This window comes from Delphinapterus leucas, chromosome 10 (assembly GCF_059928025.1).
Source record: "Delphinapterus leucas isolate spDelLeu-1000000601 "Yukka" chromosome 10, BTC_Dleu_Yukka2, whole genome shotgun sequence".
In the NCBI taxonomy this organism is placed as follows: domain Eukaryota; kingdom Metazoa; phylum Chordata; class Mammalia; order Artiodactyla; family Monodontidae; genus Delphinapterus; species Delphinapterus leucas.
In genome coordinates this window covers 64,894,515-64,919,593 of record NC_143138.1, presented here as the reverse complement: position 1 = coordinate 64,919,593, position 25,079 = coordinate 64,894,515, and the positions used below count along the sequence as shown (strand labels likewise).

General features: G+C 38.1%; 1 protein-coding gene across 7 annotated transcripts in view; it reads left to right on the top strand.

Annotated features, from left to right (window-relative positions):
• SMARCC1 (SWI/SNF related BAF chromatin remodeling complex subunit C1) overlaps positions 1 to 25,079 on the top strand; it is a 181,255-nt gene that overhangs the window by 70,827 nt on the left and 85,349 nt on the right. For 6 of the 7 annotated variants that reach the window (XM_089919222.1, XM_089919219.1, XM_022573288.2 and 3 more), the window contains 8 exons: positions 2,016 to 2,140; positions 6,066 to 6,125; positions 14,188 to 14,225; positions 16,992 to 17,113; positions 20,534 to 20,605; positions 22,903 to 23,016; positions 23,588 to 23,741; positions 24,772 to 24,885. In XM_089919222.1, the coding sequence (XP_089775348.1) occupies positions 2,016 to 2,140; positions 6,066 to 6,125; positions 14,188 to 14,225; positions 16,992 to 17,113; positions 20,534 to 20,605; positions 22,903 to 23,016; positions 23,588 to 23,741; positions 24,772 to 24,885 (799 nt within the window). The remainder of the gene's footprint in view (positions 1 to 2,015; positions 2,141 to 6,065; positions 6,126 to 14,187; positions 14,226 to 16,991; positions 17,114 to 20,533; positions 20,606 to 22,902; positions 23,017 to 23,587; positions 23,742 to 24,771; positions 24,886 to 25,079) is intronic. The other variant, XM_089919220.1, reaches the window with a different exon arrangement.

The window sequence follows — 25,079 nt, the reverse complement described above, 5'->3', positions numbered from 1 at the left end:
TTCCTGGCTGTTGTCAAGTAGATCTTTACAGTGCAGTCATCTTCTCTCCATCAGCTTCCTTTTGTGACATTCTTCTCTAGCCAAATTTGCCTTTTGTTGCCCAGAACATGCCTTGAATCACGTTATTTCTTGAAGGGTAAGGTTACTTGAAGCATTCTTAACCATGCGTAGAAGCTTTTAGGGAAGTTAAGAAACTCTTATTTAGTTTTATAAATAATATTAATGAGTCAGTTACAGATATAAAAAGATTTTTGTTTTTTTATCAAGTCACATGTACTGTGACATAAAAATTAAAAGAACAAAATAGGTTTTTCTTGGGGATTATTGAGGGTAACCTTATCTCTTAAACTTGCATTCTGAAACTTACTGTTGATGTTTAGAGATTTCAGAGCTACCTGAGATCCTTGTAAAGAATATCATAACAACTTTTCCAAATGTTTCCCGGCCTGAAATCGATGTGCTACTCTCCCCTTTATGGGCTAAGATGGGCTGCCAGGATATGAGTGGTCACAGAATCAAAATGTGATGTCTGGGATGCTCACAGTGGTGGCATTTAGCTTCTACTCTGAGTATAATACCCACCAAATTTAGTTTCCCAAAATAAATGTACGCGCATCCTTTAATTGAATGCATCTGCCTTCTAATGAGCAGGACTTTGCTCATTTAAGTCTCCCCTTAGAATAGTCTATTTAACTAAAACATCTTGAAACCTGTTTTCCTAACATTTGTTTTATTCATCTTCCCTGCATCTTTTTTTCATTTTGAAGTATTTTACCTCCTCGCCACCTTTAGTTTCATAGGCTTAAAAAAAAATTGTCGTGTAATTTTTATTAAACAAATTTTTTTACTCTGTATACCTTATTCTAACCTATGCCAACATGTTATCCCTCTAAAAAGAGAACTTGGAGCGTTCTCTCAGCAGTGTGAGGACTCAGCAAGCTCTTTCTCCATTCTGCCTCCCTTGTCGGTGTATTCTAGATTACTACCCCAAAACGGGAAATTTTTTTCTTAAGCTTTTATGCTTTTACTCATCATCCTGAAACATTGCCAACTTTTTAGTAAATTGTTACAGTTCTCTTTGTCTGAGTTGTATTTTTGTGGTCCTTGTATTCATTTCTTTGTATTGGTACACATCACATTATATGAGGTAGTTAATGATTTCTGTCCTGAATTCCCTGTAATTCCTCAAGGTAAGGAATCATTCCATTCTTGTTTGAACTTTAATATGCTTTCTGGCATGTGTTAGTTTTTTTTTTGGTTTTGGTTTTGTTTTTTGCGGTACGCGGGCCTCTCACCGTTGTGGCCTCTCCCGTTGTGGAGCACAGGCTCCGGACGCGCAGGCTCAGTGGCCATGGCTGACGGGCCTAGCCGCTCCGCGGCATGTGGGATCTTCCCGGACCGGGGCACAAACCCGTGTCCCCTGCATTGGCAGGTGGACTCTCAACCACTGCGCCACCAGGGAAGCCCTGGCATGTGTTAGTTTTAAAAATAAATGTTGATTTGATTGAATTCAGGTGGTGAAAGAACAATGGCAATTTTTACAAAATACAAAAGTTAGTACTGTCCTAAGTGATTTTACTTTGCAGTTCCTGATGTTTGAATGATACAAAGAGCCAGGAAAATACAGAAAACCAAAGAAATCCAAAAAGCAGTTATTTGTATATATCTTTGAGAAAATTTCTTATGTAAGTGATTCTTTATGATCTGAGATAAAATATGTGCTGTATTTCTGTAGCAGATGTTTTTTTTATTACACTAAGCACCTTTTAGGGTACTGTCTGCAAACTTGTATTGCAGAATTTCTGTGGTCATTTCTTGTGCCTTAAAAGTTTTCTTTTCCTTTTGACTGGTTAGATGTAATTTGGGGAATGTATCTAATTTTTTTGATTTCTGTTTGCCTTTTAAAGTGATTCTGAACGTAGATTCTCTAACAGTGTAGTTAAAGCCTCTGAAATTGTTTGCTGTAACTAGCTATCGTCAGTCTTGTTTGTGATTTTGTATCTATTATGTTGTAGCCAAGCTAGTCTTTATGGGAAGCGGAGAAGTCAGAAAGAGGAAGATGAGCAAGAAGATCTTACCAAGGACATGGAAGACCCAACACCTGTACCCAACATAGAGGAGGTGGTTCTTCCAAAAAATGGTTTGTATCCTTTTGCCTAGACTATGAGAGTGTTAGACGTGATTTAATTATTCTCAGCAGTGCCATGGGATGATTCACTTATTGCTCTGTGTCTCCAGTTCTTAACTTTCAAATATTAATAGATTACCCCTTGAAGGTTAACGTATGTGAAATTCTCTGTTTTCCTGTCTTTTGGTATACTTTTGCTATTTATCGGGAAAACACACTGTGATCAAAAAGTTCTCAAAATTTAGTAATGCTTTAAAGTTAATGGTTTTAAAATCCCAACAGAATCAATATACGTATGGAAAAATGGAGTATGTATCTATGCACAATTCAACCTATTTAAATCAGTTATTGGGAGGCAGATGTTAGACCTTTTTAACTGTGATTGTGGATTTGTCTGTTTGTCCCTTTATTCCTGTTAAATTTTTTTCTTCCTGTATTTTCTTGTACTTTGAAGCTCTGCTGTTTAAGGGCATATACATCTAGATCATCGTTGTTCTTCTGATGAATTGAGGCTTGTATCATGTCTCTAGGTGCCATGTTAGTGCTTGTCTTGAAATCTAAGTTCTCTGATGATAATAAAGCCTCATCTCACCACATCCTTTTCATTAAATTTCTATGTTTTATTAGTCCCCACTGAACTTAAGACTTCAGCAGTCCTATACATTTTTTCTTACATTTTATGTTTTCAATTTGTACCTCTCTGGCATTCTTTTACTTTCACTCTAATTATGTAAAGCATTGCTTTTAAACATCAATTTGTGGAGACTTAGTTCTTTCCCCCGATATACACATTTTCTGTTTTTAATTGGAGTATGTAGTCCACTTAAATGTAACATAATTATCTATATGGTTGGGTTTAAGTCTACAGTCATACTGTTTTTTTCCCATTTGTCTCTCTCATTTCCTCTTTAGCTTTTAGTGTTCTATTCTAGCCCCTCGCTATTTTCTTTTCTTTTCGAACTTACATGGTTTCTTTTATATATAGCCTGGTTTTGGTTTTTTGTGGTTTTTTTGGCCATGCAGCGCGGCATGTGGGATCCCAGTTTCCCAACCAGGGATCGAACCCATGCCCCCTGCATTGGAAGAGCAGTCTTAACCACTGGACCACCAGGGAAGTCCCTATATATAGCATAGTTTTAAAGTTCACAGAGCATAAAAGTCACCGTTTTAAAGTGTATTTTAATCACTCCAGTGGTTTTTAGTAAACTCACTATGTTGTGCAGTCATCACCACTGTCTTAATTCCAGATGTTTTCATCTCTATGAAAAGAAACCCTGTACTTATTAGGAGTTAGTCCAAATTATTCCCTTTCCCCATGTGTTGGCAACCACTATACTACTTCCTGTCTATGGATTTTCTTGTTCTCTATTTGCTTTTTAGCTATATTTTTCTTAGTGGTTGCTCTAGGGATTACAATATATAATATATCCTTAATTTATCAAATCGATTTAGAATCATTGTTGTCTAGTTGAGATAAAAATGTATGAAATTTACCATAATATAATCTAACCTATGCCCTCTCCTGTCTTGTAATGTTTTCATGTATTTTACTTTGATGTGTGTTGTAATCCCTACATTTTTCTTTTTTGTTCTTTTTTAAGTAGTCATTTGTATTTTTAAGAAATGAAAAATATAGTCATCTATAATGTTATATGAGTTTCTAAAAATCACTGTGTTATACAAAATTGGGCAGTAAAAACCACACAAATATATTTTAAAGGTCATATAGAAGAGAACATTCACAAAGGCAGTCAAAAGAATAATTTTAAATAAAAACTATGAAGGTGGTGATAGTCCTAAGAGATAACCATCTAAAACTGGGAAGCTATAATAATTAATGTAGTATGGTTTAGACGCAAGAATGGCTGCATTCATCAGTGGAATAGAATGGCCAGTTCAGGGACTTCTCTGGTCGTCCAGTGGTAAAGAATCCGCCTTCCAATGCGGGGACACGGGTTCTATCCCTGGTTGGGGAACTAAGGTCCCACGTGCTGTGGGGCAACTGAGCCCGTGCAGCTCAACTAGAGAGCCCCAGTGCTGCAAACTACAGAGCCCATGCATCCTGGAGCTCAAGCACAACTACAGAGCCCACGCACCCTGGAGCTGGCACGCCACAACTAGAGAGAAGCCCTCGTGCTGCAACGAAGAGCCTTTGCGCCCTCAATGAAAGATCCTGCATGCTGCAACAAAGACCCAACGCAGCCAAAAAAAGAAAAAATAGAATGGGAAATTCAAATGTAGATCTATATTTGTGAATAAATTTAAATTATTATGAATTTAGCAACACAAATAAATGGGAAAAGATCAGACTGTTCCACAAGTCCTGTAAATTTTAGTATTTTTCTTTGTATCGTATATAAGAATTTAAACTTCAGGTGGATTAAAGTGCTCAATTTAAGAACAAAACTGTAGGGACTTCCCTGGTTGTGCAGTGGTTAAGAATCCGCCTGCCAATGCAGGCGACACGGGTTCAAGCCCTGGGCCAGGAAGATCCCACATGCCGCGGAGCAGCTAAGCCCACGTGCCACAACTACTGAGCCTGCACTCTAGAGCCTGCGAGCCACAACTACTGAGCGCGTGTACCACAACTACTGAAGCCTGCGTGCCTAGAGCCCGTGCTCCGCAACAAGAGAAGCCACCGCAGTGAGAAGCCCGCACACTGCAACGAAGAGTAGCCCCCACTCACCGCAACTAGAGAAAGCCCACGCGCAGCAACGAAGACCCAGTGTGGCCCCCGACACAGCCAAAAAATAAATTAATTAATTAGTTTAAAAAAATAAAAACAAAACTATAAAAGTAAATTTCCAAATACTAAGGTACTTTAAACAAGTGTTAGTCTTAGAGAAAATATTCATTACCCATTTAACAAACAAAGAATTAAAACCCTAAATATGTGTAAAGATTCTTAAACTTTATGGAATAAAGGACAAAGTATTATGTACTAGTAATTTTGTTATAAATCCTGGGATCAATAAATGTATGAAAAGATGCTTAATCTCACATAACCAAGGATATGTAAATCATTAAAGTAACTTTTCATCCATGTGATTTCCAAAACTTAGAAAGTAGATGATCCCCAAAGTACAACTGTTCTGAGGAAGTGAGTACTCTCAGATGCTATTGATGGAAGCATAAATTGATGAAGGCACTTAACACAATTTGGCTATATCTATTAAATTTAAAAAACTGTACAATAACAGTTTTAATTTCATAATCCATATTAATTACATGCATGCATAAATATAAGTATAAAAGAATGTTGATTACACAGTAATGAAAAATTGAAAATAAATAAAGTTTCCATTGATACAGGGCTAGTTACCTCATGATCCACTCATGGACACAGAGTGTCTATTAAAAATGAAAGAGATGTAACTAAAAATACATGGAAAGATCACACAGGTGCACTGTTACAAAAGTAGAAACCTAAGTACAAAAGTAGAGTACTAAGGAAATAAGCACAGTATGATAACTTTATATCTGTAAGATTTAAAAACCCTCAGAATGTTTTGAAGTCTACATAGATGTATAAAAGGTATTGGTTCTCCCTCAATTTGTCTGTCTTAATGAATGGCACAGAAATGGGAATCCACAAGTGCACAAAAAAACACAAAAAATACTTTTGGTAAAGTGGTTGAAAGGTTCTTTTCAGGGTTTTCTCTCTATTGTTATTTCTGTATTGTTTGCTTTTATGATGAAAAAGATTGCTGCTTGTTTAATTAATTACAGAATATTGTCTGTTACATTAAGTGTTAATGTTTCTCAGCTGGGCTTGCGGTTTTTACATGAAGGTGAGTAGGTTTTACACAAGGGTAAGTACTGAATGATGGTGGAGATGCAGTGAGAGTCGTGTATTTTTTAATCTTCTATTCTGTTTTCTTGAAAACAAGTTGAACTTTCCCCCTAAAACATAATTCTTTTTTTTTTTTCTTTCTAGTAAACCCAAAGAAAGATAGTGAAAATACACCTGTTAAAGGAGGAACTGTAGCAGATCTAGGTAAAAATCAGAAAATCTACACAGTTCTGTCTCTTGAATATGTCAGCTCCCTTGATAATCCTTTCTTTACTGAGAGATTTCAGTTGCTATGCTTTCTAGCACAGATATTATCTATGGCTGTGTTAGTACCATTGTTATTTAGTTTGCTACCATATTAGGAAATTTAATTTCTTTTTTTTTTTTTTTTAATAAATTTATTTATTTTTGGCGGTGTTGGGTCTTCGTTTCTGTGCGAGGGCTTTCTCTAGTTGTGGCAAGTGGGGGCCACTCTTCATCGCGGTGCGCAGGCCTCTCACTGTCGCGGCCTCTCTTGTTGCGGAGCACAGGCTCCAGACACGCAGACTCAGTAGTTGTGGCTCATGGGCCCAGTTGCTCCGCGGCATGTGGGATATTCCCAGACCAGAGCTCGAACCCGTGTCCCCTGCATTGGCAGGCAGATTCTCAACCACTGTGCCCCCAGGGAAGCCCAGGAAATTTAATTTCTTATGATCCACTCTCTCCATTCTTACTGGTCTGCCTCTCTCAGAGCGTAATGTTTTCCTGCAAACTAGCAAAGGTGGTAATATTATATCTAAATCAGAATATCTGAGTTTTATTAAAGAAACAGTTATAATTAGAGCACTTTTAATAATCTGCCTGAAGTATTTGTTTCACAACATGTGCAAATTGATTTTGTGTCTTCAGAACAAGAATCTGTTGACTGTTAATACTTTGTAAGCCAACAGAAACTTTCCTTGGGCCTTCCCTGATGGTCCAGTGGTTAAGACTCCTCTGTGCTCCCAATGCAGGAGGCCTGGGTTTGATTCCTGGTCAGGGAACTAGTTCCCACATGCATGCCACAACTAAGAGTTCGCATGCTGCAGCTAAGAGCCCGCATGCCGCAACTAAGACCCGGTGCAGCCAAATAAGTAAATATTTTAAAAAAGAGAAAATTTCCTTAACAGGATAAAATGAGAGTCACATCATCCTTTTACTGTATTGTCCAGTTATAGAGTACACTTTCACAAGTAAGGTCTAATTCTTGGATGTGCTTTGAGGGTAGTCACTTGTTCCAGTTTTTAAAAGTAAGGATAGTTTTAAACATCTTTGTTCCTGAAAGTTATATATATAATGATCTCACTTACTTTCTTCATTTGTAAAAATCAAAGGGGATCCTCGTGTTTTCAGTATATATTAAATTTATGAATTGATGGGATTTTAGACCTAATAGGGATTTTCAAGATCTCCTTATGTGGAAAATGAGACTTGTATTTCACTGTGTCCTAGTCAAGTGAATTCTGTATTTCAAATAAACTGCTGTGATTCTTGATGGCAGATATGAGTGGGTGTTTGGGAGAGTTTTTCTACTTCATTTCACTAAATACATCTTGCTTTTTCTGGCATAAAGCCTGTCATTGTACATCAGTGGATGATTCTATTTTTGGTTAAGTTGAAAGTAAAGCAGAAAATTGTCTTGATGACAGTTTATATAAAGGTGGTGTTAGGTCAACAAAATAAACAAAAAAAAGAGATACTGTCAAAATCCTTCTATCGTAATTGTTTTTAACATTATTAATAAAATATGGACCTTTAGTAACTAGTAGTAATTTTCATTTTCCATAAGTTTATGTCACCTATTCTACAGCCATCACTTATCCACTGAATCAAAGGCCAAGAAAGCAAAAACTAACTATAAACAGTCTTTTGTTTTATATTCTTAATAATGTGAAAGGGTAAAATATTGTTAAGACTTGAATACTCTTCACTGGGACAATTTGTTAAATAGAATGATAGTTTATATTTTTAAAGTTATATCCCGAAAAAGAATAATTCTGTAGTTTTAAGGGAGTGGACAATTGTCTTTTTAAAAGTGATGTGACTATTAGAGTATTTTTGTCATAGATTTTATCAGAGGAGTCAAATTGAAGCCAATTGTAGGAAAAGGATGGGGTTCCAACTGGATTAAAAGTTTTAGTGCTGGGTATAGGAGATCTTCCCATTGTATTTGTGAACAAATTTAGGTCTTAATCAGGAGTGCTGTGACTGTGGATGCTGCTGACCATAGCTGGAGAGTTTGGCTCTTTGGAATTTGAAATTGTTGTCCTGGCCTTTCATCCAGGGACCAACAGGCTTCCCATGTATCATTTAAGCATCTGACTTTCTGCCTTGGCTATAACCTGAACCATGCCAAGGGTGACTTGATCCATCAACTGAGAATTATTGTTCAGAGTTGTTTGTTTTTTAACTGATCTGTATTTTGCCTTATATGCCACTGAGCCAAGTATACCCAGTCATTTCTTTCTTTTGTGAAATCTCTGGAAGGTCAAGATTCAGGGGCTGAGGTGAGAGTGTATTTGCCCACATCTAGAAGGAGGAAGAGAACATTTATTGAGTATTACCATCTAGGAGTCAGAATGAAGGGTGCTCCTCCTACTTTTGTATTATCAGAAGTCTGTTTCCATTGGGTACCAAACTCCTTCAGGGATGAAAATCTGTTAAACTAAAATGAAATAGTATAAGTTGACCAGAGAGAGTGCAATCATTGTATTGTACTACCCCCATTTAGTGAGAAGTTGATTATCCTTTGGTTTACTAAGACCCGAAGGACAAAAAGTTCATTTTTGACGGCCTTACCCAGAATTCTTTGTTAGTCACTTCCTAAGAAAAAAATAGTCCCTCTGCAGAGTTGGATGACTCAGTGTTGGTAGTGCTGTAACTTAACCTCACGTCTGCTTTTAGCGGATGTTTGTCTCTAATTTACAAATCAAGGAACAGGGTCCATCTTTATGTTACGTGAGTACCTGTCAGGTGTCATGCTACGTATGTTTGCGTTTCTCCATAAAACCATGTTAGCCCCGATTCACTGATTAGGAAATAGAGACTGGAGGGGTTCAGTAACGTTCCTAAGTGTACAGCTGTTAAGTGGGAGAGCACAGATTCAGATCCAGGACTGTCTATCTGTGGTGCTAGTGCTTTGTATCATTGCACTCTGCTCTTGTGTCCCGCGCATTTTTCTCAGCTTCTATTCATGCTCACAGTTTTGTGAAGTCATGGGGTACATCCGTGCCTGAGGTTCTTTGATTTGGCTTCTTCCTCTCTGTGGAATGCTTGCTTTATCCTTCTCTCAGGTTGCAACTTAAATGTCACCTTCTCAGAGAAGATTTTCCTCTATATTTGCTCTGAAGGATCCGCCCACCCAATTCCTCTCTAGAATGTATTATTTTGTTTTTAGTCTCTGTATAGCAGTTTTCTTTTTTTAACATCATTATTGAAGTATAATTGCTTTACAGTGGTGTGTTAGCTTCTGCCTTGTGACAAAGTGAATCAGCTATACATACACACACATCCCCATATCTCTTCCCTCTTGCCTCTCCCACCTTCCCCATCCCACCACTCTAGGCGGTCACAAAGCACCGAGCTGATCTTCCTGTGCCATGCGGCTGCCCCCCACCAGCTATCTGTTTTACATTTGGTAGTGTATATATGTCCACGCCACTCTCCCACCTCGTCCAAGCTGACTCCTCCCCTTCCCCATATCCCCAAGTCCACTCTCTAGTACATCTGCATCTCCATTCCCGTCCTGCCCCCAGGCTCTTCATGACCACCGTTTTTCCCTTTCTTAGATTTCATACATATGTGTTAGCACACACCATTTGTTTTTCTCTCTCTGACTTACTTCACTCTGTATGACAGACTCCAGGCCCATCCATCTCACCACAAACAACTCAATTTTGTTTCTTTTTATGGCCGAGCAGTACTCTACTGTATATATGTGCTACATCCCCTCCATCCATTCATCTATCGATGGACACCTAGGTTGCCTCCATGTCCTGGCTACCGTAAATAGAGCTGCAGTGAACACTGTGGTACACGACTCCCTTCGAACCGTGGTTTTCTCAGGGTATATGCCCAGTAGTGGGATCGCTGGGTCGTATGGTAGCTTTATTTTTAGTTTTTTAAGGAACCTCCATACTGTTCTCCATAGTGGCTGCATCAGTTTACATTCCCACCAACAGTGCAAGAGGGTTCCCTTTTCTCCACACCCTCTCCAGCATTCATTGTTTGTAGATTTTTTGATGATAGCCACTGACAGGTGTGAGATGGTATCTCATTGTAGTTTTGGTTTGCATTTCTCTAATGATTAATGATGTTGAGCATTCTTTCATGTGTTTGTTGGCAATCTGCATATCTTCTTTGGAGAAATGTCTACCCAGGTCTTCTGCCCATTTTTGGATTGGGTTGTTTGCCTTTTGATATTGAGCTGCATGAGCTGCTTTTAAATTTCAGAGATTAATCCTTTGTCAGTTGCTTCATTTGCAAATATTTTCTCCCGTTCTGAGGGTTGTCTTTTTGTCCTGTCTATGGTTTCCTTTGCTGTGTAAAAGCTTCTAAGCTTCATTAGGTCCCATTTGTTTATTTTTGTTTTTATTTCCGTCTCTCTAGGAGGTGGGTCAAAAAGGATCCTGCTGTGATCCATGTCACGGAGTGTTCCGCCTATGCCTTCCTTTAAGTGTTTAACAGTGTCTGGCCTTACATTTAGGTCTTCAATCCATTCTGAGTTTATTTTTGTGTATGGTGTTAGGGAGTGTTCCAATTTCATTCCTCCATGTGTAGCTGTCCAGTTTTCCCAGCACCACTCACCGAAGAGGCTGTCTTTTCTCCACTGTACACTCCCACCTCCTTTATCAAAGATAAGGTGGCCATATGTGCGTGGCTTTACCTCTGGGCCCTCCATCCTGCTCCACCGATCTACACCTCTGTTTTTGTGCCACCACCACACTGCCTTGACCACCATAGCTCTGCAGCACAGTCTGAAGTCAGGGAACCCGACTCCCCCAGCTCTGCCTTTCTTTCTCAAGATTGCTTTGGCTATTTGGGGTCTCCTGTGCCTCCATACAAACCATGAGATCTGTGAAAAGTGCCAGTGGTAGTTTGATAGGGACTGCACCGTATCTGTAGATTGCCCTGGGCAGTATATTCACCCTCACAATGTTGATTCTTCCAATCCAAGAACATGGCATACCTCTCCATCTACCTGCATCATCTCCAGTTTCTCTCATCAGTGTCCCATAATTTTCTGCATACAGGTCCTTCGTCTCCCAAGGTAGGCTTACTGCCAGATATTTCATTCTTTTTGTTGCAATAGTAAATGGGAGTGTTTTCTCAATATCACCTTCAGATTCCCCATTATTAGTGTATAGGAATGCAAGAGACTTTTGTGCAACAATTCTGCATCCTGCTACTTTACCAGATTCACCAATCAGCTCCAGTAGTCTTCTGGTAGCATCTCCAGGATTCTCTATGTATAGTATCATGTCATCTGTAAACAGCGACAGCTTCACTTCTTCTTTTCCAATTTGGATTCCTTTTATTTCTTTTTCTTCTCTGATTGCTGTGGCTAAAACCTCCAAAACTATGTTGAATAATAGTGGTGAGAGTGGGCAACCTTGTCTTGTTCCTGATCTTAGTGGAAGTGGTTTCAGTTTTTCACCATTGAGGACGTTGTTGGCTGTGGGTTTGTCACACATGGCCTTTATTATGTTGAGATAAGTTCCCTCTATGCCTACTTTCTGGAGGGTTTTTATCATAAATGGGTGTTGAATTTTGTTGAAAGCTTTCTCTGCATCTATTGAGATGATCATGTGTTTTTTCTCCTTCAATTTGTTAATATGGTGTATCACGTTGATTGATTTGTGTATATTGAAGAATCCTTGCATTCCTGGGATAAACCCCACCTAATCATGGTGTATGATCCTTCTAATGTGCTGTTGGATTCTGTTTGCCAGTATTTTGTGGAGGATTCTTGCATCTATGTTCATCAGAGATATTGGCCTGTAGTTTTCTTTCTTTGTGACATCCTTGTATGGTTTTGGTATCAGGGTGATGGTGGCCTCATAGAATGAGCTCAGGAGTGTTCCTCCCTCTGTGTATAGCAGTTTTCAACATTTGATATCTTATTGTTTGATTATTTTCTCTTCCATCTCATGCCACTCTTAACTGGAATATAAACTCCATAAAGACAGGGACTTTTTCTTGTTCATCATTGTGTCTTTAGCATTTTTTTAAAAAATTAATTTATTTATTTGTTTATTTTATTTTATTTATTTTTGGCTGCACTGGGTCTTCGTTGCTGCATGTGGGCTTTTCTCTAGTTGCAGCGAGTAGGGCCTGCACTTTGTTGTGGTGTGTGGGCTTATTGCTGTGGCTTCTCTTGTTGCGGAGCATGGGCTACAGTTGCATGGGCTTCAGTAGTCGTGGCACGCGGGCTCAGTAGTTGTGGCTCACAGGCTGTAGAGCGCAGGCTCAGTAGTTGTGACGCACGGGCTTAGTTGGTCCGCGACATGTGGGATCTTCCTGGACCAGGGCTCAAACCCATGTCTCCTGCATTGGCAGGCAGATGCTTAACCACTGGGCCACCAGGGAAGCCCGTGTCCTTAGCACTTGGACGGTGGCTGGTGCATAAAATTTAGTTAAGTGTTTGAAGGCTGGTTCTTTATAACCTGTTAAAATACTACTCATCTTCTTATATCCTCTAAAGTAGGGGTTGGCAAACTTTTCTAAAAAGGACCACATAGTAAATATTTTAGGCATTTTGGGCTATAAGGTCTAAGTTACAACTAGTCAGCTTTGCCATTGTAATGCAAATACAGCCATTCATAATATATAAACAAATGATCATGGCTTATTCCAATAAAACTTTTATTTATAGACACCAAAATTTGAATTTCAGTTAATTTTTGGTATGTCATGATATATTTATTCTTCTATTGATTTTCTCTTTAACCATGTAAAAGTAAAAAAAATCATTCTTCACTTGCAGGTATGATAGGAATCCCCAAGACCATCCCCAGGTTTGGAGATTCTCTAGAAGGACTGATGGAACTCAGCATATAGTTGTACTCACGGCTGACATATATCACAGCAACATAGGAAGCATGAACAGATCATAAGGGGAAATAACACAGGCAGAGTCTGGGTGCAGGCTTCCTTACGCTCTCTTCCTTACGTGAGGGATTGCACAGAGTGCGCTCTTCCCACAGCAACACACATGCAGTGTTTCCATCTAGGGAAGCTTGTTTGAGAGTCTAAGATCAGTGTTTATACTGGCAATGTAGGGTACCCTCTGCCTAACACATACCAGAATTTCAGGCTGCAGAAGTTTATCATAAGCTGCGTTGTGCATAGTCTAGGCACAGCGAACCACCCTTCTTTTCAGTTAACTATTGACTAGGAACACACTGAGAGTCAATTTCCCAGATTCCATACAAAAACAGGCAGTGGGCCTGATTTAGCTTGTAGGCTATAGATCCTGACCCCTGTCTAAGCCGTTTATTTAATGCTTTTCAAATAGCAGATTCTTGGAAATATTTGTTTGAAGGAATAATGAAAAAAAATGGCTTCCTTGTGTTCTCTTTAAACTTTACAGTGCCTTAGTCACTGCCAAGGGTCATAATAATTATATAAAAAATAAAATGTTATAGAAACTTAATCATGTAATTATTTGTGCGGTAACCTCTTACCTTTTCCACCATGGCACTTTTACTTTTCACTGTGGAAATCAGCTGCTTAGTTTAAATTATACATGGATTTGCCTTTGTTCTTTTGCAACACTAGCACTTAGGTCCTGTAGTCCCCTATCCTCAGAAGGTATTAACACTCTTGCCAGGACTTTGTCTGTAGGGATTGATTATCACCTCCTTCTCTACTCCTCATTCTTTACTCATTTCCTCTGGGATCCGAAATGTCATTACTTTGTTTCACTAAACCTCTGGAGGCAAGAGCCCAAACCAAGTTCCTTACCTATTATTAAGTAAGATCATGACTAAGATTGTAGCCCAAGTAGTATTTAATGTTAAGTTCCCTATTGTTGGAGAATTTTAATGATTTGTGCTTTGAATTTTTACTCACCTCTATGCTTCTGTGTACAATTCTAATTTACTGAATTATTCAAGGTAAATTAGCTTTAATAATGCTCTGTTTCTTTCCTTTTCTCTGGCGAGTATCAGTTCCTTAAATCTTAAGGTTTCCAGGTAATCGAGAAAGCATTTACCTGTTAAATGAATTACGTGTTTTGATTTTGCAGATGAGCAGGATGAAGAAACAGTCACAACAGGAGGAAAGGTAATGATTTAGTTAGGCCTGGTGCAACAGAATAACTGTAGGGGTTCTGTGTATCGAGCAGTAGAAACACTGATTTGGAAGTTTCCTTAGAAATATTCTGTTTTGAGGTCCTTCTGATTTTTTAATTTCTTTTTAACACACGCCCAAAATAGTCTGTCTTTCTTGACCCACCCCCCAAATTTTATCAAGAGGAATTTGCCATTTTCCCAGGTAGTATTCCTCATATGCTATAGTTTCTGGTTCCATTTCTCTCCTGGTTGCAAGTTAATAATCAGAGCTGCACAATATTCCAGGTGAGCAGGGACCGTGCCTTGCTTTGATTTTCTCACTCCTGTTTCTATTAGTGCAGCCCCAGTCCACAACTGATGTAGCCTTTGATCATACTCTTTACCCTTTTTGAGCCTAAAAGTCAGCTACTTCCTGTTTCATCAATTTTGCTGTGGAGACATGTCAATAATTAGGCTGTAGGATGGTGTTGGATTTTAGGCAAGGTTTTATTTCTCTTTTTAAATAAATGGCACCTTGTTTATTCAGGTTGTCATCTCTAACTGTGTTAAGATGTGTAACTAATTCTTAATCTCCTTGAAATAACTTCCTTAATGCTGAAAATGGTTAGTTCTTTTTTTTTCTTTTTCAGTGAGTCAGAGAACTTCCCCCATAGTGACACTTGTTGTTTTGTACACAGTCATGAAATGAAAATATTCATGACAGGATTTCAAGGAAAAGTATTTCAAGAAACTCTACTACAGATGGCTCTTTAGCTGAACTGTTCTTATGATCTTTTTCTTTAAAATCAAACTTCTTTATTCAAAGAGCTACTCATAAACATTTATGAATATTACATTTGTAAAAAGACATCATCTTTTAGAGTAGAAAGTATTGGGTGGCAATAAAGGAGACCAAAATAGAAAACGAAAGAATTACCCCCCCCTTTTTTTATGCCAAGGGTGGGAGTACTTTTGAAACTATGGACAAGTCTGTTATGTAACTTAAACCTAAGATGGTTAGAGGTGGTTACTCTAACACCAGCCCCATGATATCATCCTGCTTCTTTCCTCACGGAGATGATTAAACTGTAGACTGTCAGCCTTTATTCATTTCAATACCAGCCTCTCCCTAGTTTTCCTGAATAAAGAAAATTTTCTGAATTGAATCACATTGAATTTGTAGAACCTATGCCACAAAAACAAATTAACGATGAGCATAGATTTTGCTAGCTTCACTGGTTTGGGAAATAAAATTCCTTACCTTTGTCATCAATATTAACACATTTGTTTCAACATCATTTAAGTAACAACCAGAGTTTCCTTGATGATTTCATACATTAAAATTTTTTTTTTGATATTCATTGATCTTAAGGAAACTACTGTCTTAAGTTTCTAGCAGTAGCTAGATCCTCACCTAAAGTAATATAACACAGGAAATTTAGGTTGATTTAAGTTAAAGGTAGAAATTAAACTATGGAACCTTTGTAAAAGAATATGATGCAAAATTTGACTGGTTTCTTAACAGAAAAGAATTTTATAAGATTAAAAACAGTAAAAACACCACAGATAAAAGGTTGATAGATAGAACTCTACACAATTTGAAAATATCTGAATGTTAATAAGCTTATTTCCTGTAGTATTCTTTGTGAAAATGTTTAATCTGAAGTTAATTATGAAGAATCATTGTGATAAATAGAGATTGGTAGATGCTTTACAAGCTGCCTGGTCTGGATTCTTCAAGAATTTTAATGTCATAAAATCTCCCCCCAAAAGGAGGCAGGGGTTAAAGGAGACTAAGGAGACATGAATATCATATATAATATGGAGTCCTTGATCAGGTTCTGTATTGAGGAGAAAAATCTGTAAAGGACATTTATGGGACACTTGGATCCCCTTGAATATAAAACGTATGTTAGATAATATTATTTGAAAGTAATTATTACTGGGGGAATTCCCTGGTGGTCCAGTGGTTCGGACTCCGTGCTTTCACTGCTGTGGGCCTCGGTCGGGGAACTAATATCCCACATGCAGCCAAAAAAAAAAAAAAGTAATTATTACTGTTTACTGGTAGCATAAAAAATGTTCTTGTGTTTTGACCTAAAGCAGTGCTTTTTGAAATTATTGTATTAGCAAAACCAGGTTTTTAGGTGGAATCGTTTGCAAAACCTACATAAATGTGATAAAAGTCAGAACTAATTTTCAGCAGTAAGAGTGGTTAAGAGTGTAGGCCCTCTAGCTGCACTTTCTGGAGTTTTATCCTGTTTATGTCTTGTTAGCTCTGTGCATCATTTTCTCATCCACAAAAGAGATGATAAACAGTACCTGCTGTTATTGTGAGGAATAAGTGAGATATTGCACATATCGCTGTTGGCAGATACTTAGTACTCAATCTTTGGGATTGGGGAAACCTTATCATTATGTCTCAGTGTCCTTGTATTACCTCCTTATAAATTGAGAACTAGTAATTTAGATTTGTGATTCGAGGATTAGGTAAAACTAGACAAATAAGTAGCAGGCTATTGTGGAAAAAGTTTTGGGCTATCTATGAGTTGATTCCCTCATCTGTAAAAAGCAGGAAAAAAATATGCTATCTCATCTGGACATCTTGTGAAGGTACCTTAAAAACTGTGAAAGGCTATTTTTACTTGAAATTTGTTTTCCTGGTCCTTGAAATTGGATCAGCTAGCTGCATTTTCTGTAACCTGCTATTAGAAATTTGAAAGCTATTCCATATCTCTCTGTAGTTCTCTTTCTCTGAACTTTGGCTTCTTTTCTACAGGAAGATGAAGATCCTGGCAAAGGTGATCAGAGTCGGTCAGTTGACCCTGGTGAAGATAATGTGACAGAGCAGACCAATCACATTATTATTCCTAGCTATGCATCGTGGTTTGATTATAACTGGTGAGTAGGTTGCTTACATCTGTGAACATGGTAATTAGGAGTGGGAAAACTTTCCTTGAAATTATATTGTGCTCAGGACTTCCCTGGTGGTGCAGTGGTTAAGAATCCACCTGCCAATGCAGGGGACACGGGTTCGAGCCCTGGTCTGGGAAGATCCCACATGCCGTGGAGCAGCTAAGCCCGTGCACCACAACTACTGAGCCTGTGCTCTAGAGCCCACGAGCCACAACTACTGAGCCCACGCGTTGCAACTGCTGAAGCCCGCGTGCTTAGAGCCTGTGCTCCGCAACAAGAGAAGCCACCTCATTGAGAAGCCCGCGCACCGCAATGAAGAGTAGCCCCCACTCGCCACAACTAGAGAAAGCCTGTGCGCAGCAACGAAGACCCAACACAGCCAAAAATAAATAAATAAATGTATTTTAAAAATAGTGCTCTTCTGCCCAGGTCCCCTCATCAGTAATCACTGTCACACTGGATGAAGGGGGATGGAAAGTTATTTTATTTTAACTTTGGAATGTGTTCTTTTGGTTGTTTTACTTGGGGATAGAAACTATTATGTTGTAATTTAGGATTATAAAATTTTATAAACTTGAACCTGACTCATTTGGAGTCAGTTTTAGTTCAGACAGGCAAATGCTTGAGTATTTAATAATTATAAAATATTGATGTTCATTATATGATTTTTAAACATTATGGAAATTTTTAAAGAAAAATTCATCTTAGTACCCAATAATGGCTTCATGTTAATTGGAAACAGGAGCCCTTTCTTGTATAAACCCTGGCATGTAAAAGAGTTCAGGAAAACAACCTCTTCAGCACCCTCCCTGTCATTTACCACAGCCACTGTGGCACCCTTGGAACATGGCTGGAAATACATGGAGATGTACATATCTTACTAATTGATTACTTATGAAATGTAGCTCTTTCACATCAGGCTGATTTTTGTTGGACAGTTTTTTATTTTTAAATGTATGAACCAGAACTCCAAATAGATGTTAGTGTCTTTAAGGTACTTTCATTGGAAGGCTGTATATTTAGTCTAGTGATGCTGCCCTTACAATCTCGTGGTCCTGTGCTTTTATATATATATATATATCTTTTAAAACCAACTTAAAAGAATAGGGTGGATGGTCCATTTGAGTCATAGCTTATTTTTGTCTAAAACCACAAGGTATGGCCTCTACTATTGAGACTTTTCAGCATACTTTTTTTTTTTTTTTTGCGGTACGAGGGCCTCTCACTGTTGTGGCCTCTCCCGTTGCGGAGCACTCCGGACGCGCAGGCTCAGCTGCCATGGCTCATGGGCCCAGCCGCTCTGCAGCCTGTGGGATCTTCCCAGACCGAGGCACGAACCCGTGTCCCCTGCATCGGCAGGCGTACTCTCAACCACTGCGCCACCAGGGAAGCCCCCAGCATACTTTTTTTTTTTTTTTAATAAATTTATTTATTTTTGCTGTGTTGGGTCTTCGTTTCTGTGCGAGGGCTTTCTCTAGTTATGGCAAGCGGGAGCCACTCTTCATCGCGGTGCGCGGGCCCCTCACTATCGCGGCCTCTCTTGTTGCGGAGCACAGGCTCCAGACGTGCAAGCTCAGTAGGTGTGGCTCACGGGCCTAGTTGCTCCGTGGCATGTGAGATCCTCCCAGACCAGGGCTCGAACCCGCATCCCCTGCGTTAGAAAGGCAGATTCTCAACCACTGCGCCACCAGGGAGGCCCCCCAGCATACTTTTTAAAACTAACTCTGAATGCTGTTCCTCCTTGTTTTGAATAAGTAGAAGCTGAAACAGAATAAGTATATTGCTTTTCTTTGAAGGTCAGTCTTCATTACATTGATTATTATGTTAAATTACTTTGAAATTTGGAAGTTTCATTATTGTTATTTGTAGTTGCAGAGTAAGATTCAGAATGGCTTGAGAAACTAGCATTTTCCCCTCAAAAAAGGGGAATGTCATAACAGTACATAGTGTTTTAGGTTTTTATAGTTTACAGAAACACTTCATTTGCATGGTGATCTTTGCATGTCACAAAGTGTGCTGTTAGATGGACGTAGAGGTATTAGTTATATCCCTATTTTATAGATAACTACAGCCTCAGTTGAAGTGGTGCAAAGTTGCAGAGTTGCTAATTGGAAGAACTCAGGTTTTCTGATTCCGAATATCCCACTCCTTCTACTACTTGACTCATTCTCAGAACCTAAGGAATCAGCTGCCAGTACTTCAAACATAGATTTTTGAAAAAGAAAGTGGTTGTGATTAAACATTCTTGTGTGTTTTGTTCTTGGTGAAATTGTCTCTGTGGCCTCTTCCTAACCTGTAACATAACAATGAGAGGTATATTAGGACCAGTTTATTAATTGCTTACAGTTATTATCCTTATAATAAAACTTGGAAATTCATTATACATGTATCTATGGAACATAAATTCATCTTAGAAATCATCTTCCTGTAAGTTTCCAGGGGATTCATTTTATTTATAGTATTTGGTAGTATCCAATTCAAACAATTTAAATGTTACTGAATAATGAAAGAGTGAATGCTTTTATTTGTATTCACAGACTATTGATTTGCTCTTTCCTATGTAATCTCTGTACATGTTGCATATCTGAAAAGGCACTGAGAAACTAAAATGTGTCATCAGGAAAAATACTGATTAGCATTAATGTCAAAACCTTTGTGCTAAATGTACAGTTGGTTTCATTTGTAGAGTGTTTTAGGCCTGATCATTTCACATGGTCTCTATAGTGCTTATCACCTGTAACATTTTATAAAATTATCAGTGATTTTTATCTGAATGTTAAAAATTAGTTCTGTGATCTTTTTTAAAAGCAGTAAATCACTGAACTATTTTAAAAAATTCAGTTCACCACAAAGTTTCTGAGGGCTGGATGAAAAAGTGCATCAATGTTGAGCCTGAGAAACCGATTACAGTCAATTTCGTTGTCTTTTGGTCGATCATTCATTTCACCAATTTGTTGCCATGCCAAGTACTGTGATTTTTGTCAGCCAATTTCCAAAGAACTTTTCCTAATTTGTGGCTCATCATCTAGTTACAGTGTATTATGACAAGAACATAAAATCTGAAGCCTTCAGTGTGTTTTTTGTTGTTGTTGTTTTTCTTCAGTGTTTATGTTTATAGAGTTTGGTTATGGGAATAGAAAAACTACAGTAAGTATTGGGGGTGAGAAAGGGAAAGTTTTCTTTAGCTCTATATATTATATATAAGTTTATAAATATATATTATGTACTTTAATTTTATTATTACATACTGTTAATACATAGGAACTTGTGTAAGCCAGTTAAATTTTGCAAGTAGTGCTCAGTTTTTGGTTTTATCAGTTTCACTTTGAAAGTTAAACAAGCTTAGCTCAAATTTCAAGATTTTATTTTTCTAAGAGGATTCCTAATTGTCTTTTTCCCCTTCAGTATTCATGTGATTGAACGGCGTGCTCTTCCTGAGTTTTTCAATGGAAAAAACAAATCCAAGACTCCGGAGATGTGAGTGAAATGTAAAGATGTAATCCTGATACTGTTACATATTTTAGTGGGACCAGTATTAAGAAAAATTAATATTTGGATGTGTTTGGCAGGGGATTCTTAAAGCACCCTTCTGAGTTAATATTTGCTATTGTCTGAAAGTTTACAAATATCTTACTCTGTTCAGAACAGTGTTCATATCTCAGCTACACAGTACTCCTTGCTTCAAAGGAAATTGTTTCAAATTTTTTCTTCCGCAATCTTGAACTATTGATACATACACATCAGCTTTTGCAGCTAAAGATTGAATTCAGTAACAGACACTCACTAAACCGACTCCAGTTTTCTCCCTAACTCACCTTGTGAGTACCTGTTTGTTATTGATTATATGTATTATATGTAATCTAGGAGAAAGTGAACCTTTATCTTATTTTCCTTATGAATGACTTTTAGTTAAAAGAATGCCAAGGGCTTCCATGACAGTCCAGTGGTTAAGACTCTGTGCTTCTATGCAGAGGGCACGGGTTTGATCCCTACTCGGGGAACTAAGATCCCACATGCCATGGGCTGCAGCCAAAAAAAATTAAAATAAATAAGAGAATGCCAAGTATGATGATAATAGCTGCATATAAATTGATCTTAATTACATAAAGCATTGTTGTGCTTTGTATTGGAAGCAGAAAAACTTTTATTAGAAGGAAGAAGTTCATTAGGAAGTATTTTTATCTTTGCCTAGTGACCCTTAATTATAGACTTCCAGAAATCCTTGCCCCCTAAAATAAATCCGTATCTATCACACTATAATTACCTTTCCGTGTCTTATCTTCATAGTGTTAATCTGTTGTCTGTTATACACATGTGACTGTGCAAATAGATGTCTCTTGTTTAAATTGTTTAGGGAAGGATGCTTTTACACACAAAGCACATGGGTGTAATACAGAAAATCAACTAATAAATATTTTCTCGTGGTAAATTATCCATGATAGTTTGAGATTCTACGTTTAGGTGTCACAGCAAATTTCAGCTTTTCATAACAAAGCTGTAAGGAGTCTTTTAAAACCAAAATCAAAGATTTGGCATAAGAAGCCCAGTCAGGTTTTTTCACCTATTTAGACATGGTATATTCTTCTGGCTAATTTGCCTATTGCCACCAAATTGCAAATTGCCAGTATTTATAAATACTTACAGTTCTTGGCAGTCTGCTATTTAAAAGCACAACTTAGCCCATTTAAACGTAAATTCGCCTTTCAATCTTTGTTTATCCAGCTGTGCTTATACCAGACTCTTTGAATAGTATACCTTTTTTACTCTGATGTAGCTAACTTCAAGCTGCTAGTCTTTTGCTTTACTTTTGTGGTAAGAAGTTTTGCTCGGTCTCTACCTTCTTTACACACTTGTTTTAAGTATTTTATGGCAGAAATGCTTGGGTACACTGTGGATGTGGAATCTGCTATGACTCAGAACCTCAGTTTGTCTCTCCTTTTTTATATGGCTTGTCTACCTCTGAGTTTGGCTTCATAGGCTCTAGTTGTTGCATAGCTGGGATCTCTAAAAAACTGATAGTCAGGAAGTATATAACCATTGTCAGAGCCAGAGCCACCACACTTTGCCGAATTCTAGCTCCACCACTTAACCAGCCTTGTGGTCTGGGACAAATTCTAGTTGTGTGCGTGTGTGTGTGTGTTTTGTTTGTAATTTTCTTGGCCACTGTGCCTCATGAGATGTGGGATCTTAGCTCCCTGACCAGGGATCAAACCTGCGCCGCTTGTGTTGGAAGTACAGAGTCTTAACCACTCGACCGACCGGGAAGTCCCATAGGACAAATTCTTTAACCCTCATCTATAAATAGAATAATAATAGATCCTACCTTATACAGAGATTGTGAGGATTAAATGCATTACCACACAGAAAGTGCTTAGACCTATGGCTGGCACACAGTAAATGCTAGGTATATAGTAGTGTAGTTAGGGAGACAGCCTGTGTAACCAAGTGTTACTTGCAAATTTTGCAGGCAACTAAGGATTATTGATTGACCTCTGTGACCAAGGTTGTACTTATTTTACTTCACACTGTCTTCATCAGATTACTCTGTTGTGCTTATTATATGTTAGTAGACAGTTGTTTTGCATTTTAGGGATTCTTACTCTGAGTTACACTTATGACTGTAAATACTCAGTACATTATCACTATTGTTTATTGGACTGTTGTCTTAACTTTTTGTTGTATTTGGTTGAGGAATATGGAACTATTTGGCTCTGTGAGTTACTGTTTTTGAGAGGATGTGTGTTCACCTTATGAATTTTGCCATTACTTTTTAGATACTTGGCATATCGAAATTTTATGATCGACACATACCGCCTAAATCCCCAGGAATATTTAACCAGCACTGCTTGTCGGAGGAACTTGACTGGAGATGTATGTGCTGTGATGAGGTAAGGATGTCTTGACTTTTTCTCAGATATTTCACTGCAGGTGGTTACTGATACATTGCTAATGTTAGGTTGACTAAACTGGATGTTTTCTTGGTTAATAAAATACCTAAAGCATCTTTTTTTTTTTTTAATTTTTACATTTTACATCTTTTATTGTATGGTCTAATCATAAACTGACCGTAGATGGAGAGTGGGTTAGGGTGGGGAATGGATAAGCTCTGTGCCCTAAATCTGTGTAAAGAAAAAAACAAAATGTAGGTCTCCTCCTGTGAGTTTGGTTTATGTGTGAGCTCTTTCACCATGGACCTACATGAGCATTTGTTCCCTCGTTTCTGTGATTGAAATGATTAGGCTTTATACTAGGTTTGGGGGTGCTATGTTCAACATTATTTTGAGTTTGTAGAAATTGTCCCTCAAACCAAAATTGTCAGTTACTTTGTGATGGTTCATAGCCTACAAGAGAACATGTTTACTTAGGGGGTTTTTTCGTTTTTTAATGAAATGTAATGATGCTTATGAAGATGATGAGGTACATTCTCTAGATTTTAACTTTAAGAGCTTTATTCTTCAGGGTTCATGCCTTTTTAGAGCAGTGGGGGCTTGTTAATTACCAAGTGGATCCAGAAAGTCGACCCATGGCAATGGGACCTCCTCCGACTCCTCATTTCAATGTATTAGCTGATACCCCCTCTGGGCTTGTACCTCTACATCTTCGATCACCTCAGGTAAATTAGTGCAGCCTTTTTTTCAGGTCTGGGTGGTAATAGACAACCACTTCTTGCATTTATATTCAGGAATTACTATTATAGTCATATAATAGTGCTGTTTCTTAGCTGATAGGTTATGTTTGTTCGTTTTTGTATGTTGTAAATGTTTGAGTCCATAAGAATATTTAGTTGTTTAAGATAATGCTCTCCCGTTAATGCCAAGAGTCTATGCTTTATCCTCTTAGAGATTTGCTTTCATAACTCATGGCTCCTTTATCACTTCTGCCATCGAAGACACTAATAAAGAAGCAGACTGTATAAATGTGTTAAATTGTTTAGAACTTCCCCTTCCTAACATTTGGAAAGTGGACATCTATGCACACGTTCTTTTTTTTTCTTTTAATCTCTTCTATATAATTTTTTTTAAATTTATTTACTTTATTTATTTTTGGCCGCGTTGGGTCTTTTTTGCTGTGCTCTGGCTTTCTCTAGTTGCAGTGAGCAGGGGCTACTCTTTGTTGCGGTGCGTTGGCTTCTCTTGTTGTGCAGCACAGGCTCTAGGCACGCGGGCTTCAGTAGTTGTGGCTAACGGGCTCTAGAGCACAGGCTCAGTAGTTGTGGTGCACGGGCTTAGTTGCTCCGCAGCATGTGAGATCTTCCCAGACCAGAGCTCTAACCCGTGTCCTCTGCATTGGCAGGTGGATTCTTAACCAGTGCGCCACCAGGGAAGTCCCTTGAAAAGATTACTATGTCAATCGGATTATGTATACCATTCAGTTGGAATAACACGAATCTAACCTATAAATTGCCCTCCACTATGAAATATTAAAGAAGACTTGTCTATTTTCTCTGTGACTTAGAGAGGCAAAAAAAAAAAAAGTTTCTTACATGTTGAATTTTTGTTAGAAGTGTAGTGTAAGGTGTAGGTATTTATTTTTTTGTAGAATCTGTAGTGGTTTAAGTGCCGATATTAAACATCCTTAAAAGCCTCTGTCCCTTTTACTTTGTAGAGGTTAATACAGCCATTTATCATTTATTTGACTCATAGGTTCCTGCTGCTCAGCAGATGTTAAATTTTCCTGAGAAGAACAAGGAAAAACCAATTGATTTGCAGAACTTTGGTCTTCGTACTGACGTTTACTCCAAGAAAACCTTAGCAAAGGTAAGGATTTTTCTATAGGGACATATGGACTACAAGCTAGCATGTGCTCTTTGTCCTTCTTCCTTCTAAGAAGCATCATTTTCCGTAAGAAACTTGCTTTACTTTCTGTAAGGTAAGGAGGTGCTTTCTACTTAAATCTGATGACATTTTATAAAAGTCACTTATCTTACCTTTTCTTAGTATGGTTAGAAGAT